The sequence below is a fragment of the Ursus maritimus genome, unplaced genomic scaffold (assembly GCF_017311325.1).
Source record: "Ursus maritimus isolate PB19 unplaced genomic scaffold, ASM1731132v1 scaffold_1, whole genome shotgun sequence".
Lineage (NCBI taxonomy): Eukaryota > Metazoa > Chordata > Mammalia > Carnivora > Ursidae > Ursus > Ursus maritimus.
Genome location: NW_024423343.1, coordinates 18,383,204 through 18,403,259, shown reverse-complemented (window position 1 = coordinate 18,403,259; position 20,056 = coordinate 18,383,204). Strand labels below are relative to the sequence as shown.

General features: G+C 54.7%; 1 protein-coding gene across 1 annotated transcript; it reads right to left on the bottom strand.

The window, feature by feature from the left end:
* Window positions 1–1,107: 1,107 nt before the first annotated feature.
* On the bottom strand, window positions 1,108–6,550 carry IHH (Indian hedgehog signaling molecule). Its single transcript, XM_040637237.1, has 3 exons — window positions 6,128–6,550; window positions 3,475–3,736; window positions 1,108–1,766 (listed from the first exon to the last, which is right to left on the bottom strand). Exons 1-3 carry the CDS (start codon window positions 6,437–6,439, stop codon window positions 1,108–1,110), a joined length of 1,233 nt encoding a protein of 410 aa, XP_040493171.1. The 5' UTR covers window positions 6,440–6,550.
* Window positions 6,551–20,056: the final 13,506 nt, after the last annotated feature.

Below are 20,056 nucleotides of genomic sequence, written 5' to 3'. Positions count from 1 at the left end.
GTAAGCAGGAAAAGAGCCTTGGCTAGGCACAGTGGGGGGGTTCTAAATGAGTCAAGTGACCTTGGGCTAGTTATCTCAGTTCTCTCTCTGGTCCAGTAGTGTTTAGGGCAAACTTTGAGGTCAGCATGTGAAAGGCCTTGCCCGGCGCAGAGCCCAGCGCTCTGTGGGGGCTTTGTTGGGCTGCTGGGTGAGGAGGGCCTACAGAGACGGTGGGAGCACGGGAGGCTTTGTCTGTGGAGGAAGGTGAGCACACCCCTGGACAGACTCACCCATGGCTCCCGACTGTCTGTGTATTGGCCCCACTCAGCGTCCTAGACTCCATGGCTCTAACAACTTAAATAATTTTTATTACAAAAGGAAGAAAAGACCAAAACATCCCCAAAATTCTCCCATGGGCTCCCCCCTCCGCGCCAATAAATAAGGTGGGGGAGACTGACCGGAGGGGGCGTGGGGGATCATGGTTCAGCAGAAGAGGGAGCTTAGCCTGGGCAGGGGCGGAAGGACATCCAGCCTCCTCCCCTGGTCCCAGGCACTATGATCACATTGGCTGGAACCCAGAACTCTGCCCGCTGACAGCAATAGTCTCTGGATGTGTCCCGAGGAGTGTGGCCAGGAAGGAAGGTCATGCCTCAGGATGGCCAGCCTGGCTGCCCTACCCTGCGGCCTTCTCAGTTCTGAGCAGCAGGCCTTGAGTCCAGCCAGCTCCCTGCTGGCTCCCAGGGAATCTAGCAGCATCAACTGAGGTGCAAGCCCACCTAAGAGGGGCCTAAGACAGATGGAATGGGCCCTCCCCCTTGGGGGAGGCAGGTATGAAAGGTCAAAGTGAGAGCTGGCTGGGTTGGCCCCACTGTGCCAGCCTTGAGGTCTCTGGAGTAGAAGGCTAGACCAGCCCCCGCCCACCAGCTCCGTTTACAGCTCTGTCACTACATCGAGGTGGGGTGGCCGACGCGGGCTGGTCAAGTCGCAATGGTGCGTCTCTGTGAAAGAGGAGATGGTGGGAACCAGTGTCCCCCCCCAACTCAGGTCCCGGCCAGGGTCAGTGCGCTCCTGGCAAGGAGGCTTTTGGACCGAGTTAGGCAGTCGCGGGAGGGCAGTGAAGGGGTCTTTTCAGCTCCCTGGTCCGGCCATGCCCAGCGAGTGAAAGCTGCCCTCTTCTAACAGGAGCCGTCCCAGGCGGTAGAGCAGCTGGGGGTACCAGTGCACACCCTCTCCCGGGGTCCAGCTGCCCCACACCAAGCCGTGGAACAGTCGCAGGGGCCAGAAGGCCAACTGAGCCAGACGGTGGTCAGCCACGGCCGCGAAGCAGGAAGCCACCACATCCTCCACCACCAGCGTCCCGTGTCTCGTGAGCGGGGCGTAAGCCCCAAGGGCCACGTGTGTGGAGACAGCCGCCACTCGGGCGGGCTGCAGGCCCGGCACCCCCGCCACCAGCACGTACTGGCCAGGCTGTACTTGGCTGGCGAATGTGGCCCGGAAGTGGGCTGCTGGTTCAGTGTGATTGTTGGACGTGAAGAGCAGGTGCGCGGGCGTGAGTGCCAGGCGGCGCGGGGGGTCCTGGGTCTCGATGACCCGGAAGGCCCTCAGCCTGTCTGGCTCGCGATCCAGGAAAATGAGCACGTCGCTGAAGGTGGGGTTCCCATCCTCCCCCATGGCCAGCACCCGGTCTCCGGGCCTCACGGCCGACAAGGCCACACGGGCGCCACTCTCCAGGCGCACCTGGGCTCCAGCAGGAAAGCAGCCACCTGTCTTGGCCGCAGCTGAGTGCTCTGTGGGAAGAAGGGACATGAAGGTGTTACTACTGTGTCACAGCACCCCTCCCCAGAGCTCCTCTCACTCCTGGAGAGCTCCCCCATCACCATATCCTGGCTCTGCTCCACACTCCCCCGCCCAGTCGCATGCAGCCTTGAACCCCACCCCAACCCACGACGTGATCTTCCTTCCACCCTCCCCCCCAGGCGAATCCGTCGCCAGTGAGAGGAGCGTATTGTGGTACCAACACCCCCAAGTGAGGTGGAAAGGGCCCTCCCGAAGCCCGGGTAAAGCCCCCGCCTGCTCTCAATCCTGACAATGCTGCGAGGCAGTCAGAGAGGCCAGGGATCGGCCGAGCCAGGCAGTGGTCAGCTGTAACTGGACCCTCAGAAAGCTGCAGTCTCATGGAGAAGGCACTTAGCTCCTCTGGGGTCTGGATGTCCCATGATTTCTCACTTCTTGATCAGACACTCCCAAAAATTGCCCTCTCAGACAGACTCCCCAAGTTCTGTGCCAGAGCTGGCCCTTGGAGTCCATACAGAAGTGAGAGGAGGACCCGCCGTGGGCGAACCCAGACTTCTGGGGAGCCTCGGAGTGAATGGTCAGGCCAGGGCCTGGCTCAGTGGCAAGGGTAAAATCACTATCTTCAGTTCATGTGCTGGGTCCTTGTGCGGGGACGGGACACAGTGGCATTGGTGAGTGGGATGGAGAGCAGTGTTGGGGGGTCAGGAATAAGGACGGAGGTGGCCACTTGGGGAGCTTGTACCAGGCCAGTGTTCGCAGGTGAAGGGTGGACGTGACTTGACGTAGATACAATTGGCGGGCCAGTGCTGGGAGGGGGGGCGCGGTCCCCACTGTGTGCCCCGGCGGGTTTGGGAATAGGAAGCAGCGGACCTGGTCTCAGTGTGCCAGGTCTTCAAGCGTGACTACTGCCTGGTACCAGTGTGGAGGGCTGTGCCCACAGCCAGGCGGGGCCAGACTGGCAGTCACGCAGGAACCGCTTGAAGCATCCATGACTGGGTTCAGTGTAGGTGATAGGGACGCTGATAAGATCTGAGGGAGGGGCGAGGCCCCCATGCCTGCCCATTCAGATCAACAAGGCGGCCAATCTGGGAAAATCCATTTTATTGAGTCCACTCTGTTTATTCTGGCCCTCGTGGCTGGCTTTGCCCCAAAACGTTCAGCTTCAGGGCCCTGGGGGGAGATGTTGGGGACGCCTGCACCCCCTGGAGGAGCATACAAAGTGCCCTAAAGGGCCTGACCTGCAGCAGGGTTGTGGGTTCTGAAGCTCTGGGCTCCTGGCTCCTGGTCAGGCGTGATGGTGTCTGGGCATGCCCTGGCCCCAGGCCCCTGCTCCCGCCACCCACCTCCATTCAGAGTCAGCTGAGTGGGGAGGCCATCTCTGCCACAGCCTGGCTTCCATCTGTCCAAGCGTGCTCTGTCTTGCACCTCCTGTGGCAGGCTCTGGATTGTGGACCACAAGGCCGGCCCCCAGCAGCGCTGGGACAGGGACCTGTCTCCCTAGGCTCCTGCCATGACACTACCAGGCACCAGACGAGCAGGTGGTCACAAGCAGCAGCGGGGAGCGCCGCGGACGTCCTCTTCCCTGGGGTCCCCTCCTCCATCCCCTGGCGGGCCTCTTCGCCTTCTGGGCAGCAGTGAGCCCAATGCCTGCCCACGCCCTGCGGCCCCGGCCCCGGGCCCAGCCCCCAGGCAGCGGCTCACCGGACTTGACGGAGCAGTGCACGTGGGCCTTGGATTCGTAATACACCCAGTCGAAGCCGGCCTCCACTGCCAAGCGCGCCAGCAGTCCGTACTTATTGCGGTCGCGGTCCGAAGTGGTAATGTCCACTGCACGGCCCTCATAGTGAAGCGACTCCTCCGAGTGGTGACCGTCCTCGTCCCAGCCTTCGGTCACTCGCAGCTTCACGCCGGGCCACTGGTTCATCACCGAGATGGCCAGCGAGTTCAGGCGGTCCTTGCAGCGCTGCGAGAGGAAAGGGTGCACAGTTAGGGGGAAATGCTGGCCTGCGTGCAGGTGGAGGCACAGCCGCGCCCCGGCCTCTCCCAGAGCATCGGCTGGAGCTGGGAACCCAGGGAGGGTGCTCTGTCCCCGTCTCTTAGGAACAAAGAGCCCTAACTTGCTTCCTTGCATTCTAGCGTCTGGCTGCTCAGGCACCTGGACCGCACGGTGGCGCCACAAATCTGGAGGGCCCGGTGGGCGGTGGTGCACCCTTGGGCGACCTTCTCTGATAAGTGGCCCCTTCCTCCTGCACTCTCTCTCCTCAGCACGGGGTACCGATCCCTCCACAGATGGGGCTACACTTTTCCAGCGCCCAGTCCCTCTGTCCCACCAAGGCACGGAGATCAGAAACCGCCCTCTGCCCGCGGGGTGGGGGTGGTAGCAGAGACGACGGCCTGCGGCTGGCCCGCTAGGCATGCAAGGCTGGAGGTGCCCAGTAGGTGTCACCGTAGCCTCAGGGCTGAAGCCCCCCAAGTCAGGTCGGGAGGTGCGGCAGGTGCACAGCACCCCAGCAGCGTGGGGGTGTGTTGGAGGGGAATCCCTGGCTGCCTGGATCACTACAGTGCCTCAGAGCATTCCTGCTGGGACTTAAGATCCAAAGACATCCCACAACCCACCCGAGGATGCGGAAGCGGGGGAACCAGAAGCTGGTGGAAATGCTAGCGTCCAGCCTGGTCAGATGGAGGGCGATGAGGAGCGTCTTCCGCTGCGCGGGGCGCACGCTGGGTTGATAATCCCAGGCAACGTTCTCCCTGAGTCCAGAGCCTTCAGCACCTCTGCACCACCCCTATCAGTGAAGGGTCCCGAGAAACTGAGCCTCTGATCTCAGCAAGTGGGCTCCTCTCTCTGTCTCACATGGGGGTGGGAGCAGAGCCACGCCCTGCGGGAAGGACAGGAGAGCTCATCCGTCTATGGTGACTCCCCCCTGGCCTGCAGCCCAAAGGACCCTGCAGTTGGCTGGGGGGAGGGGCCTTTGGGAGAGGGGGCCCTTTCAGTCCTTGACTCAGGTGAGAGGCCCCGCCAAGTGTGGGCAGCCAGTGTCTCCACCTACCCCTGCCTCGCAGAGCCTGGGCCCCACAGACCCTTGGACTCGGATCTCCCAGGAGCCAACAGCCGCTACAGCCCAAGGCCTGGCTGTCCTCTGGGGCGAGCAGCCTAGCTGGGGGCGCTCGCTGCCCAGGGAGGGAACTCCGAGTGCTCCTTGCCTGCAGGCTTCTAGCCCCCCACCTACGTCGGCCCTGCGGGCCCCTGCTCCCCGCCCCTCTCCTCCCTCCCCCGGGTCCAGAGCCCAGGCGCGCGCTGTCAATGATTGCCCAGCCCGTGGCCCGGATCCTTATCTGCATTCCTCGGCGCCCGGCCCGGCCCGGCCACCAGCCAACCTTCGGCCCCGACACCGGCCGGCCAGCCCCGGCGCCAGGGCGCAGGCTGAGGGCTGTGGTGGAGCTGCTCTTCCCAAAGCACCTTGGAAGCAGGCTGCCTGCCTGCGGGGGAAGCCCCAGGAGACCACTGAGGAAGGGGACTTAGGTTTCTGATCCCTTGGGACCCCGGCTGCAGGGAAGAAAGTTTGCTCCCCCGTGCGTGGGCTGAGCGGGTCCTCTTCGGAGCTTGCAGAAACTAGCTAGCGTTAGCTCCGCTCCCTGCCTCTCCCGGCATCCTGGCTCTTCTCTTTCAACCCTCCCCGTGCCCGCCACCAAGCCCAGGGATCCCCCAAGTTCGTTCCCAGAGCCCGAAGTTCCCGGCACCCCACCCTTAACCGCAGCTGCGCCGCTCAGCTCTCGGGACAGACACATGGGCTCGCCCGGCAAGTTCACTTTCCCACCTTCGCCTCCCAGCCCAACTCTTCCCGCTGTCCCTAAGCCCAGACCCAGGAGGGGGCAGCGCAGCGGACCACGAGCGCGCGGGGAGGAAGGGCCCCCTGCGCCCGCAGCTTCTTCGCCTCAGGGGTGCCGAACGGCTTCGAAAGGAGAGAGGCGCAGCCCTGCGGAAGGTTAGGCCCGGAAAGACTGCGTGGGTCCCGGAGGCGCGGGAGGCGGCCGGGTCCAGGTACCTCCGGGTGCCGCGTCTGACCTCAGCTGCCTGCACTCCGGGGCAGAGGGACTGCCGCCACCCGGCTCGGCGGTGGCGCTTGGCAGCGGGGAGCTCTTCTCACAGTCTCCGGCGGGTTCGGGGATGTCCGCGCTGCCGCGGGGGACCCCTGGCCGGCCCATCTTGGGCAGCAGGAGGCCGGGCTTGGCGAGAGGGGCAGGTGCCAGGGGGCGTGCCAGCCGGTCGAGAAAAGGTGCCAGGGGGGCGGGGAGGGCCGGGCAGGTGGCGGTGCTTCGGCGGCGGCGCCCTGCGAGGGCGGGTCGCGCTCACCTGGGTCATGAGGCGGTCGGCGCCCGTGTTCTCCTCGTCCTTGAAGATGATGTCGGGATTGTAGTTGGGGGTGAGCTCCTTGAAGCGCTCCGAGCTGCGCGCGATCTTGCCTTCATAGCGCCCGCTGGCGCCCAGGGTCTTCTCGGGCACGTTGGGGCTGAACTGCTTGTAGGCGAGCGGCACGAGCTTGCGCGGCGGCCGCCGCCGGCTGCCCACCACCCGGCCCGGCCCGCAGCCCCGCGCCGCCGGCACCAGCAGCAGCAGCAGGAGCAGGCAGAACCGCAGTTGGGGCCGGAGCCGGGCGGGAGACATGGCCGGGGAGCCCGGGCAAGCGGCGGCGGGCGAGGGCGCCTGGTGGGCTGGTGGGTGGGCGAGTCGACGGGAGCGCTGCGGGGGCTCAGGCGTCCGGGTGGCTCCGGGGGGCTCCAGGTGGGGGCGCCATGGGCTGCGCGGCGCGGCGCAGGGCCGGCGGGACTCAGGTGCGGGGCGGGGGCCCGGGGCCCTGGCTGGTGGCGGCGCGCTGTCCCCCTCGGCGCCTCGACTCTGAGCTGCCCGGCTCGCCGGCCGCCAATAAATAGGCCGGCCCGTTTGTTTTGGCAACGCGGCGGCGGCGGGGGGCGGCGGGCGGCGGGGCTGCGGGCCGCCGGGCTGGGCTGGGCTGGCCGGGCCGGCGGGCTGGCGGGCCCCGCGGTTAGCACCCCGGCCCGGCGGTCAGGCGGCTCGGGCGGAGCGGGAGCTGCTGCCGTCTGCGGCGCAGCTCGGGGCCGAGTGAGAGGGGAAATGGAAGAGATCCGGGCTCGGGCCCCGCGCAGACCGCACCCTACCCATGTCCCTGCCTCCTGTGCGCTCGACAGCGAACCTGCAGCAAGGGCGGCACAGCCTCCTCCCCCTCGGGCGGGCGGCCCCGGCACCAGCCAGCCCTCGTCCCGCTCGCTCCTCCGCCGCGTCCGCCCGCCCTGCTGCCCTCGGCGCCCCCTGCGCTGCCTGAGTTTGCCCTCCCCGCCCGGACGCGCCCCACCCCGCCTGGGCCTCGCCTCTGGGCTCCCCGCGGCTCCGGGGTGCCCCGCCAGACGCAAACCTCCCGGACAGGAGCTGCCACCCCCACAGAGACCGCAACCCACGGCGCGGCCGGACGCGAGGGGCGGGGGGCAGTGGCCGGACCGCACAGCCGCCTACGGTGTCCCCTGCGGGGAAGTAAAGCCAAAAGGCTGGAGGCCGCTCCTAACCTGGTGCCCCACCCTGGCCCAGGAGACGCTCCCTCCCAGCTTGGAGGACTGAATTCTGTATCAGCCGGGTGCACATCCCATGGCCGCGGGGTGTGAAGCTGGGAGTGGGACATCCAGCCTCACGAAGAGTCAGATAGGGGGTTTTGAGTGGGAAACACTATTAAAAAGAGCAAACTGAAGTTGCAAAGGGACGGACCAAGGTGCAGAGAAGAGCAGCTAAATGGTGACATCGACAGAATACTGGAGGAACTGACCGCAGCGGAGAGGGGCAACGCGCGTCTCCGGGACAGGGGCTTGCTAAGGACCGCACCAACGATTCAGAGCTGCTGGCATGCCGCACAATTACTCTGTTAATTCTACTTTACAAATTAAAAAGGACAGAGAGTGTGTAGAGGCAGCCAGAGAAGCATGGATTGTGTATGTATTTTAATATGCCATTCAGGACAGCTGAATGAGTTTGGATTTGTTCTGCTAAAACAAGAAAAAGCAAGTATGTTAAAAACAAATGCCACGATCACAACAAATTATATGATTTGGGTGCAATATAGTCTACAAATTCAGTAGAGATAGAAATAAAAAGGTTTAAAGTGCTCATTCCAAGAATACTAATGCAATAAGTACCGTTTTATTGCTACGTGCCTGATATGCAGAAGCTATTAGGTTTTATTATATTAAGTATTCTACTTGCATTATCTAACTTAAACTCACAACCCCCAATGAGCTATTATTATTCCTAGTTTACAAATGAAGATTTTGAAGTTCAGAGAAGATAAACAACTAGCTTCTGGCTGAGGAGCAGAGAGGAATTCAAATCCTCTACCCGGGTCTGGCCCCAGAGCCCCAGTCCTCACCCGTGCAGGTGCACTGGCCCTCTTTCTTGTGTGGCCAGTACAGCCCGGCTTTTGGACGGTGGTGGCTTTTCACAGATATACTCACATTTTTCTCTGGATCGATTTTGTGAGCAGAAGTTCAGATTGAGGAGGACTCAACCTAGTGCTGAATCCAAGCACTTCATTCACAGAAAAGGAAACTGAGGCCCACAGAAGGGAAGTAGGATGAGGCCACCAGTAGAGTGGCATGTCACTTGGATACAGAATGGACTGCTTCTTTTCCTCCCCTTTGCCCCGCGTTCCCCACACTGGGTTTCTTCCTTCCTTGGTATTTGGATTCTCCCAGTCTCAGATCACTCTGATGTCTTTTTCCTTGAAAGCTCTTGAGGAGCTTTAAGGCATGTTTTCTGGGGTTCAAAAACTATCCCTGAAATATTGCCCAACCACCTGCCTCTCTCCCACTGATTTCTGGGGCAGACTACTCAGCCAGCTCAGTACCTCTCCCAATCCAGACAAACGGGGGCCCTCTTCTTAGGGAGCTCTAAAGAACACCCCCCCATAGGCTTCCAGGGTCACCTGTCCCAATGTGCAATGTAATAATCTTCTACAGTTTGGCCTTAAGTTCAGTCTTTCTTTCTTCCGCCCTCTCTAATGCAAGTTCAACTCCTTTCCTTTTTTTCTGGCCTTAGAGATCAGGGCCATTATCCCACTTCAGTCTCAAAAAGTTGTTAAATTCACTTTATTCTTTTTTTCTTAAAAAGATTTTATTTATTTATTTGACAGAGAGAGAGAGAGAGGCAGTGAGAGAGAGAACACAAGCAGGGGGAGTGGGAGAGGAAGATGTTGGGGGGTGCCTGGGTGGCTCAGTCATTAAGCGTCTGCCTTTGGCTTAGGGCGTGATCCTGGAGTCCTGGGATCGAGCCCCACATCAGGCTCCTCCACTGGGAGCCTGCTTCTTCCTCTCCCACTCCCCCTGCTTGTGTTCCCTCTCTCGCTGGCTGTCTCTCGCTCTGTCAAATAAATAAATAAAATCTTAAAAAAAAAAAAAAAGAAGGAAAGAAAGAAAAAAGAAGCAGGCTTCCAGCAGAGGAGCCTGATGTGGGGCTCGATCCCAGAACACTGGGATCACGCCCTGAGCCAAAAGCAGACGCTTAACGACTGAACCACCCAGGCACCCAGAGTTGTTAAATTCACTTTCAACCTTCTTTTCTCCAAGTAAAAGACAACGTAAGATTTTCTTAGAGGCTCGAACTTATAACCATGTATTAACTTTGCCATTCTTCCTCTCACTGCTCTTCTTGAACTGTGATCCTGTTGAATACAAATCTCTGGTAAAGATCTGATCTGTGTCAAAAAAGCACTGCAGGGTGCTCCTACAGCAGCGTGACCTCAATGGCTGAGATTGTGCTCCTTCAAGTCCAGCCCCGCCTCAGCCTGGCGGCCTGGCGAACTTAGGGGCAGCGATCAGGGTGTGGACTGGGAGAAGCAGATGGTGCGGGGGCTCACATTTTCCAAGTCTTCTCTCTAGGGCACTTACCTTAAGCGCTTAGCCAAATCTTCACAATAACCCTCTGCGCATGGCAATTAATATTCTCATGTTACAGATCTAGAACTCTGAGGCTCTAAGAGTAAAGTAACTTGTCTGGGGTCCCACAGTCAAGATTTGAACCCCAGAGCTTCTTCACTCTGAACTTATACTTTTTTTCTCTGGACACAGGGGTGGGTCAAGATCTGAATCTCAAATTCTGATCTGCATCAGTCCGGTGGCATTCAGTGGAGGGAGAGGGAGAAGGGGGCCGAGAGTGGAAGCATCATCACTTCCATGGCAGTGATCCTGGAGCACTTTTAATCTGAATTGGGGTCCAAGAACCTTGGGGCATTTCTTAGCTGCCTATGTTCTTAGCTGTTCGATAGCTTTTGAATTGCGCTAATCCATGAGACCTAGCAAAGGAAGCCTGCTTCTTTTTCTGGTCACTGGCAAAACTAGAGAACCAAAGTGTGCCACTCCAGGGCCACCAACGACCTGCAGTTTGAGCAGCAGCGACAGAGCCTGGACAGGGCACCTCACACCTGAGTCCTGGGCCTACTGCTAAAATCACTGTTCTTCTGCCACCTCGAGACCCCTTCTCCCCCTCAATCATCTGGATTTTGAAGAGAACAAAGTAAAGTCTATTTCTTTGGATACTGTGATTCATTTTTTGCTTACTAGAGTGAACGTTGGAAAAATACATTGGAAAGAAAGAGGGGAGGGAGGAAAATACACCATAGAACCTGATAATTTAAGTATCTGTTGGGGCGCCTGGCTGGCTCAGTCGGTAGAGCATGGGACTCTTGATCTCGGGGTTGTGAGTTTGAGCCCCCCGTTGGGTGTAGCGATTACTTAAATAAATAAAACTTTAAAAATTTTATTATCTGTTTATTAGACTACTATGTTAGTATATTGACTCAATCTTGAATTTCACACTATAGTACAAATACCATGTGCTTATCGTCATCTATTCCTATAGGTGTGCATATGCATGTGTGTGTATACAGATGTGTATGTCTACACACACACACACACACACACACACACACAAACACACACACTGTGCTGGTCCGTACTTCCATAACCAACTAGTCTTTTTCCTCCTACTCCTGCCACTTGACCAGACGAATCCTGCTCTAAATCCATGGGTGCTGAGCCACAACCAGACAAGCTGCAGGAATGCAGTTAGTCAAATATCTTCCAGTGACTCAGAGCCCAGCAGCCCTGGCTCAGAGAAAGAGCACTAGGCCTGGAGTTGGCTGATGTGTACCTGAACACGGTCTCTGATACCTTCTACCTATGTGGCCTTGGGTAAGTCACTTGACTTCTCTAAATTTTCGTTTTCTCACCTATCAAATGAAAATCTTATCACTTACCTTGCAGGACTGTTGAGAGGGTTAAAAGTATAAGCTGTAAACGACAAAGCCTATGTGTCATCATCCTCTGCTGGGTTCGCTAGCAACAGCGGCTCTCTGATCCCTATCACCCGTCTAGAGGGACTAACAGCCATCCGACTGCTCACACGTGTGTGTCCTGAGACAGTAGTGGGATTAAGAGGATTCTCTTTCTTAGGAAGCATCTACCCTGTGCACGCTAGCGTGATCAGTGCATAAAGACAGAGAATGCAAAGAGTAAGTAAAAGACACGGTTGTCCTCAAGAAATTTGCTATTTAACCTTAAAAATAAATCATGAAAATAAAAGACAGTAACGAAGCTGTGAATGCCACTCATGAATGAGTACAGAATAATGCCTTATAAATGAGATAAGTTAGTAGATGAGGGCCTAGAAGGGTATGGAGTTAAGAAGCAATTAGCCTGGGTTCTTTCTTCCCATTGAATCCTTCCCACTAGTTGTCCCAGTTACTTAACTGTCAAAATGTTTTTCATCATCTTTAGATCATTTTGACATCTGTTTCGTAGCTGCTTCAATTCCTCTGATGATGGGGTTAGACCTCTTAAAAGAGATCAGTCTTGAAGGAGGGAAAGGAACGCCTGAAAAGAATGAAGAGGATGCTCAGTGATGGGCCGTGGCCCAAGCACAGATGATGGCACTAGTGATAATGAAAACCCAAGCTGGATGATCTAGTAAAGGGGGAAACCCCGCTGCGATGACGTAACCTTCACAAAAGCCTTATGAAATGACACTATTAGCTTCATTTTACGAATGAGGAACTAAGGTTCAGAGCTTGCAAGTGAGGGAGTTGGAGTTGGAATTCAGACCGGTTTGATTCCATAATAATCCCGCTTCTTCATGATTCCTGGGGCAAGCATGCTGGGTTGTTGACCTCTGTTCAAGATACTCATTTCTCTCTAAATCTAGGAGACTCTTTTGTTACCTTCATCTTGGAGTTTTAAGACCTCATAGACAGACCATTTCCCCAGCTCTTTGGGATCACTCTGACTCCTGCTGATTTGTTTTAAAGTAGGCTCTACGCCCAAGTGGGGGTCAAACTCACAATCCCAAGATCAAGAGTCCCATGCTCTACTGACTGAGAAAGCCAGGCACCCCTCTATTGTTGATTTTTTAAAGAGGTTAATAACTCCACCAAATTTGGCCCATATACAGAAATGGGAGCAGGCCTGTCTTTCAAGCCTCAAATCAGTCCAGAACACATTTTGGAGATCCAATTAGAGCCACTCAAATGCTTTGAAAGCCAGCTATTGATTAGAAATGGGAATGTCAAGTTACCTTCCCCTAACAATAAACTCATTACAAGGCATTTCAGAGAGATTTGAGCATTAAAGACCTTTCTTTGATGACTTTGAAAAAGTAGGGAAAAGTAGCAAAGTTAATTACGAAGAGAGTTTTTCCCCTCAAATCAGAAACTAAAGATTGTGGGAAACTCTTATAGACTGAAAGATATACATACAAATACATTTCTGTATATGGATAATAACATGTTTATTAACTAACAAGCTTTATTTCAACCCCAGGGTCTCTATTTGGGAAGAAATTAGTTGCTTAAAGGAAGAATACTGGGAAAATACTAGTTGAGTGAATGTTCAGTACAGGAGAGGGTATTACTCTAAATACTCAAGCGATGCCCTTAACATGCTTTCTGTAACTGGGTTTGGACTGGCCCACCCCCACTCTCTCACCAGTCTCTCTTGGTACGCTAAGGAAAGCACCCTAAGGATGCTGGGGATATATAGCCAAAGAAAGCAAGAATGTATTCTGTCGCTTGTTTTTTGTAACTTGTATTCTTAGTTTCTGCAAAATGACAACTCCATTCCGTCGTGGTTCTAGCTAACACAATGGCATTCAGCCCCCACTCTTGCCTTCTGACTGGTTGCTCTAAACAAAAAAGATTCCATTCATCTGTGTCTACCAGTTCCTAAAATCCCTTCAAGATACTGACGTCTAGGGAAGAGCGTTCTAGGCAGAGAGAGCTGCGTACAGCAAAGGCCTTACGTGCTGCGTCTTAAAGAAACAGCAAGGAGACCAGTGTGATTGAGGATGAAGCCCGGGGCGGGGGCGGGGGCGGGGGGATGGGGTAAGCTTGGGTCTTGCTTGTGGATCATGACTATGATTGTCAAGCTTTTCATAACTCTCATACTGAAGATAACTGACCCTTGAAAGAGATTTATGTTTGACGCATAAATATGGATGCAACATAGTCAAGTAAAAATAAAAGCAGGTAATAAAACAGTACTTGTGGGGGGCACCTGGGTGGCTCAGTCATTAAGCGTCTGCCTTCGGCTCACGGCGTGATGCCAGTGTCCTGGGATCGAGCCCCACATCAGGCTCCTCTGCTGGGAGCCTGCTTCTTCCTTTCCCACTGCCCCTGCCTGTGTTCCCTCTCTCGCTGGCTGTCTCTCTCTCTCTGTCAAATAAATAAATAAAACATCTTTAAAAAAAACAACAGTACTTGTGGATATGATTCTTTTAAACTTTTTTAAAAAAGAGACATAGGCGTGGCTCTCACTTTCTACTTTTTACGTTTGAAAAAATCTATCCCTTCACTACCATCTTTGGATTGCAGGCTTCGTGAAAACAGGAGAGATGTCTTTGTGGCTACAGCAAGTAGCATAATGACCCTGGTTGGTGGGGATCCTGGTGAGTAAGCACTCAATTATATACAGGATTCGAATTCATGCATGTTTAATTGTGCCTGTTTCTTGTTGAATATGGGTTTTTCTATTTCATTCCTGACATATTTCCTACAAACCTATGCCTTTCTTTGAATTCCTTTGTGATGATTTGGAACTGCCCTGTTGGACTGTCCCATTCACAGTCCTGGTCTATACACGGCGCAAGGTTTAACCAACCCACCTGGCTTCTTACATCCCCCTTACTGGGAGGAAATACAGCCCGTCCTCTAGAGCTCCCACTGGGGAATCCCACTGAATTCTTTCCACTAGTTGTCCGACTTACTTAACTGTTGAGATGTGTTCCATCATCTTTAGATCCTGTTGATATCAGTTTCGTACCTGCTTCAATTCCTTCTGATGACGGCCATTAGGGAGGCTTTAAGATTCCTATCTGGGAGCATACATACATCTTAGATTCTCGCTCCCAAGAACTATTTTCCAGATGCCTTTCCGCCAGTTTTAAACCAGTTCCTGCTTTAAAGTGGCTTTGGTGAATGACCCACAGGAGCCATGCCGGTCCCTGAATTACCACATAGCCCCCGAGGTGAGAGACATCAAATGCTCCCTCCTGGTGTTCCAGCCTCACCCCGTATGAACTGATCAAATATAGTTTCATTTGGCACAGTTCTGCTATTTTCATTCCTCAAATCCTAAAAATGCGCCTACACTTTGACCGTTCGATAGTCCAAGGTGCTGGCACCGGGCCTCACTGGACTTCTGGTCACTGGCTGGTGACACCTCCAAAAGCAGGGTGGCTGCAACTTGTGGCCAGTGCCTCCTGGGTGCGTGACAGCCGAGTACAGACTCAAAGTTGGCCGTCTCTCAAGCCAGGTGCCCTGGTGTCTGCAGGAGGAACGTCCTCTGCCTTTGGCTGAACCTATCACTGGGTTGAGTCCCCCTGTAGCACAATCTAGACCCTGCATCTTCTTTTGATTCCAACGGCCATTGTACAGGCCCTCTATTCCCTCTGTCCTCTTCTAAGCATGTGAATTATCCTGCCACGTTGAATTGGTCTTTTTTACTGAAGAGGGCAACATCATGGACATTACCACCAGCAGAAAACCACTCAAGTTGGGGTCTCAGGATCACCTCCATATATCATCAGATTATGACTCCTTACATTGCTGTCGTATCAGGTTACTAATGAGACAGAAATCCGTGTTGGCAATTCCTCTCCCAGCCAGGGCCTTCCTGTTCCTCCCATATGCAACATAGGACCCGCTGGCATTGCTGAGTTCCCCGGGCAGCAGTCATAAAGGAAACTGGCAGGCTTTCCTCCTCAGGTGGTAGCTGGTCTTTTTGTCTTGAATAAAGGATCTCTTCGCTCCCCAGGACCCCCGGCAGTACGTTCTTGACCCCTGACCACAGACCCAGACCCTGCAGGGCTCCCCTCCTCCCCCCGCAGCTCCAACTCTGTGCATCACCGTGCTTACCCTTTAAGGCCTGGGGTGGAAGGGGAAAAGCAGGATGGAGGGCTAGTCAAGAGGATTACCCTTACCCTACACCATTCTCCCTTCTCCTGTCACCGATTTCTGACCGGCTGTCGATCCTATCAGGGGTCCATAAAGCAAGGAGGACTCTGGCCCGGGAGAGGGGGGTAGGGGTTAGGCAAACAGGCCAGGGAGGCAGTTGGTTGAAGTTTAACCACAATATTCTTGGTCTCTATTGTTTTGAGTGAGGCCCAATATTTCCACAGCAGGATTATAGGATCTGATTAACCATGTTAGACAACAATGCCGAGCTGGGATGGGCTTCCCCTTCCAGCTGCCAATATGAAAAAGTAAATATAACACCCAGATTTCAGAAGGGACTCCCAGCAGCCCCCAAGCCCTACTCCCCACTTGTGGCCCTGCTTCTGTTTTGGGCCCCAAAGTGAGGGGAGGAAGAGTGTGGCACTGTGAGCTCCTTTAACTCCTGGCCCTTGGCCCAGCAGGACAGGTAATCCTGGCACAGTCTTCCCAGGTGAGTCAATGGCTGCGTGCTCCCCACACCCTGGAGTCCTTCCAGTGCCTCTTCCGGGTTCCCCTAAGCTGGCCCAGACTCTCAGGAACCCATGAGAGTTAGGTGCTGGGAGGCTAGCACTCATTCCAAGGGTCCAGGAGTGTAGAGGGCACAGCAAACCTGCTGGGCTCCAGCAGAGAGAGAGACCGAGCGCAGGTAGGACTTAACAGCTTGGAAGAGCGAATGAGCCTTTGCTGGAATACTTTGGTGCCACCTAATGACTTCCTGCACGCCCGCGTAAAGAAATGAGACCCCAGAGTTGAGGGACCCCCATAAAACAAAGTCCCGGGAGACGGAAAAGTATTCCTCCAAGGGTCTGCGACGAAAGACAGAAGAATAGATGCGCTTCCAGCTCAAGGAGCGAGGGACTCCCTAGGTCCCTCTGTACCACACACACACACACACACACACACACACACACACACACACAGGCGCGCACGCACACACACACAAGCTAACTCATACTCTCCCAATCTGAATGTTTCCCCTCAGGATGGGATCTTCTGATGCCCTGACAGAACATGGGGGGTGGGGTGGGAATAGAGCAATAAGTCCGCAACAAGTAGCTGCTTCCAGAAGGTCATGGCAGTTCAAGAAAACTCTCCCTCCAAAGTGGGGCTCCCTTCCCTTCCCACATTCCTCTCTGTAACTGAGTGCCCAGCATAACCCATTGCAATTTGGTGAGCCCACGTGGGTACGGATGCCTGGAACCGGGACTAGGAACCCAGGGCTGCAGGCTCCAAGGCAGGGGGGTTTCCTGTAGTAGGTCACTACTCCTTTTGAACAGTTTCTTCTTCAGGAAAACTAGAATATAGAAAATATTTCAGGGCAGAGCTTAGGGAAGCATACATCCTGGGGCGCCTGGCGGGCTCAGTTGGTAGAGCATGCAACGCTCGATCTTGGGGCTGGGAGTTCAAGCCCCATGTTGGGGGTAGAGATTACTTTAAAAAGAAAAGAAAAGAAAAGCATACATCCTGGTCTTATCAAAACCCAGTTAACATAAAGTTCACCGTTTGGTAGTATGATACCACCACGGTGATATTTTCTGAGTTAGGGTTAAAAACGGACTCTATTCTCAGAGAGTATTTTACTGCTTGAGAGTATGAAAGGATGAAAACAAGAGGCACACAGGAAATACGTATATAACACAGACTGCATTCATAGCACAAATAGTGACGGGGGAGGCAGGACAGATAAAGAGCGTATTACATCATGAAGACGAGTGATTAAGAGGATTTTCGGTTTCCCCTATACCTTGGGAGCAAATCTTCCCAGTGTTGTAAATAGGAGAACATGAGGGACAGAATAATTGTGGAGAGAAGGAGATGCCCCTGGTGACAACGTCCAGAACAAGACGAAGTCGTGGCCTTTCCCATCCCCCCCTCCTGCCCTCGCTGTTCCGAGGCTGACACGTGAGGCTCCTACTCATGTCCCAGCAGACCCGGGCCAGGGGAGGAGGTAAGGGCTGGGGGAAATGGGAGGTTTCAGTGGATAGGAAGGCAAGAAACGGGAGTTCAAATGTAACACCAGATAAAATTAAGAAGCACTAGAGCCGAGCATTCAGGAGACTCGACCATCTCTCCTTCCCCCAAGTGCTCCCTGTGGGTGAAATGCCTCAGACCCGGGGAAGGGACCGTGGTCCGACAGGGACAGATTCTTCCCTGGTCCGGAGCATGGGAGCACTGGTCTCTCTCTCTTTGATACCTTACGCTCCAGAAATTCCAGGGTGAGCTCCTCGGGGTTCAGTGGGAAGATGGAGACCAGAAGCTCTTTTTTCCCTTCTCAATAACTTTTCTAGCCTTTGGAAACGCTCCTTGATCTGAGAGCCTGGCTGACCCGGGACAGAACAGAGAATGACCCTGGTGGGATTTTTTCCAGGAGGTGGCTGGGGCACTGCCGTCAAGGCTACTGGGAAAGCCCTCAGTCAGGCCGACTGACTGAAGGAGGTGCTGCCCAGCTGGAGTGCTAAGGGATGAAGATTTCTCTTCCAGCAAAGAGCTTGCCTGTCCCAGCTGACTGTGGGGGCAGGGGAGCCCTGCCGCGAGGCCAAGTAGGCCTTGCAGCCTAGGTGGCGCTATTTCCCTATTTTTAGGTCAAGTTGCTGCAGGAACTTCCTCGAGGTCCCTAGTCCTGCTCCTGGTTTGCTGGCTTGCTCGTGTAAACCACCTTATATTATTTTTTTTTCTAAAAATACTCCAAAGCAATTGAAAGAGTCCCTTCTCCCACCAGCCAGCCCTGGCCCCAGCCCCGGCCCCGGGGAGCGGGCGGGTAGGCGGGGAGGTGGGCCACTGCTTTATTAAACACAGGGAAAACTAATATTTACGGAATAAAATTTATGGAGCAGCCACGAGAATTCGACCCTTTTATGTGCATGTGGGGTGGGGGTTGGGCCAGGCTGGGGGCCTCGGGGAGGGGCCCAAGCCAGGGGGCAGGGCTGGAATACAGCCTGGCTAGGCCAATTTGTCCAGGCAGGGATTTCCCTGGAGTTGCCCCAGGATTCTCCACCACCCCCCCTAGCTCCGAGGGGCGAGAATACCCACCTGAGGCAGAGCCTCTGGGAGCAATGCTTCTCTGAGGATGTGTTTAGGCAAATCCCCACGGAGGCAGCAACCTTTGGGGTAAAGGGGCAGTGACAGGGGGATCACTAGGCATGCTCTTACTTAACCTCTTTTAAAAAAAGTCATGTGTTCTTTTGAGAACACTTTGAAAAAGTTATGCTCGTGGAATTTTACTCACCATTTTAGGGGAGTCACAAACCCCTGAGCCCCCTCTGATTAAAAATGCATGCTCTTGGGGCACCTGGGTGGCTCAGTCGGTTAAGCGCCTGACTCTTGATCTCAGCTCGGGTCTTGATCTTGGGATTGTGAGTTTAAGCCCCTCATTGGGCTCCATGCTGGGTGTGGAGCCTACTTTAAAAAAAATTGAAAATTAGAAAAAAAATGCAGGCTCTTGAAACCGTGGTCTTAGCCCAGAGGGATTATCCTTATTTTCCCCCTCAGCTTGCTGGGGAAGTCTTCCCATTTTCCATGTGGTCTCAGACCTCATCGATGCCAAAATCTGGCTGTCCAAATTGTGCCAAAAAGAAACTAGGGAACAAAGTGAGCCACCTGATAGACCATTTTTACATAGTCCCCAGTTCACTTCAACGACAGTCCCGACGGCGGGGCACATCTTGGGGTGCTGTGGTCTGGAGGCGGAGTTATCGGCGGTGACCGGGAATGAGCCCTGGGGGAGCTCCCAGACTCTGCTGGTCGGTGAAAGCATGGGGGTCCTGGAGTCCCGGAGTCCTGAGAGGCTCCTACCGTGAGGGGCCAGTGGGAGCTAGGAGATGCTACCGAAGGAGGCAGGGGCCTAGGAGAAGGAGGGTTACAGCGCGAGGCAGAAAAGAAGGCCTAACACCCTCCCTGGAGAATGTCGGTCAGTCATACATACACGAATGCAGTTAAGAACTCAGAAGTCTGGGTTTAAATGCTGGCTGTTACTTATTAGCTGTGTGACCTTTGATAAGTCACTTAATCACTTCAAGACTCTATTTCCAAGCGGGTGAACAGTATCTTCCGCCTCTGATGCTGTGAGGATTCGCTGTCAGGCACTTATCAGAGCCCCTGCTGTACACGAACTGCTCGGTAACTGTTAGCTGCTTATTACGCGTGCCTTTATTATCGCTTGGGCTGTCCTCTTCCCCATGACCTGACCTAAGGACAGAAACACCCATTCCAGGCAGAGAAGGCATGGGGATGAGGAGCCATTTGACCATCTTAAGTAAATAAACCAGGAGAGGGCTCCGTGGGTTCTGCCCTGACTCCTTCCTCCACCTCACGGCTCCCAGTGAACATCTGAGCCTGAATTTCCTCCCTGTCTCTCCAAAGTAATGTTTCAGACGGTCTTACCTGTCGAGGAGAACCTAGCAGAAAAGGCCAAGGGACTTTGCCAGTCCTGGTCTGCTAAACCTTGCCAGATCTGTCCGGAGAGTTGACTTTCCAAAAAAGATGCTGCCCATCTCATATGAATTTTGCCTTTTTTCCTGCTAAGGCACTATTCACTGTCTAGGCCAATTCTGTGGTCCCAGAGAACTCTGTGGCCCTTCCTGCTCCCTGCTGTCCTACCTTTCCAAGTTCTTCTAGTTGCCATGTTATGGGAAGTGGCATGAAGGATGGGAGAGTAAAATGCCTTTCTCCCCCACTCCAGTGGGAAACTATCTCAGCCCTTGTGCTCGGAGCTCTTTATAATTTCAATCCCAGATTGTGGTTTA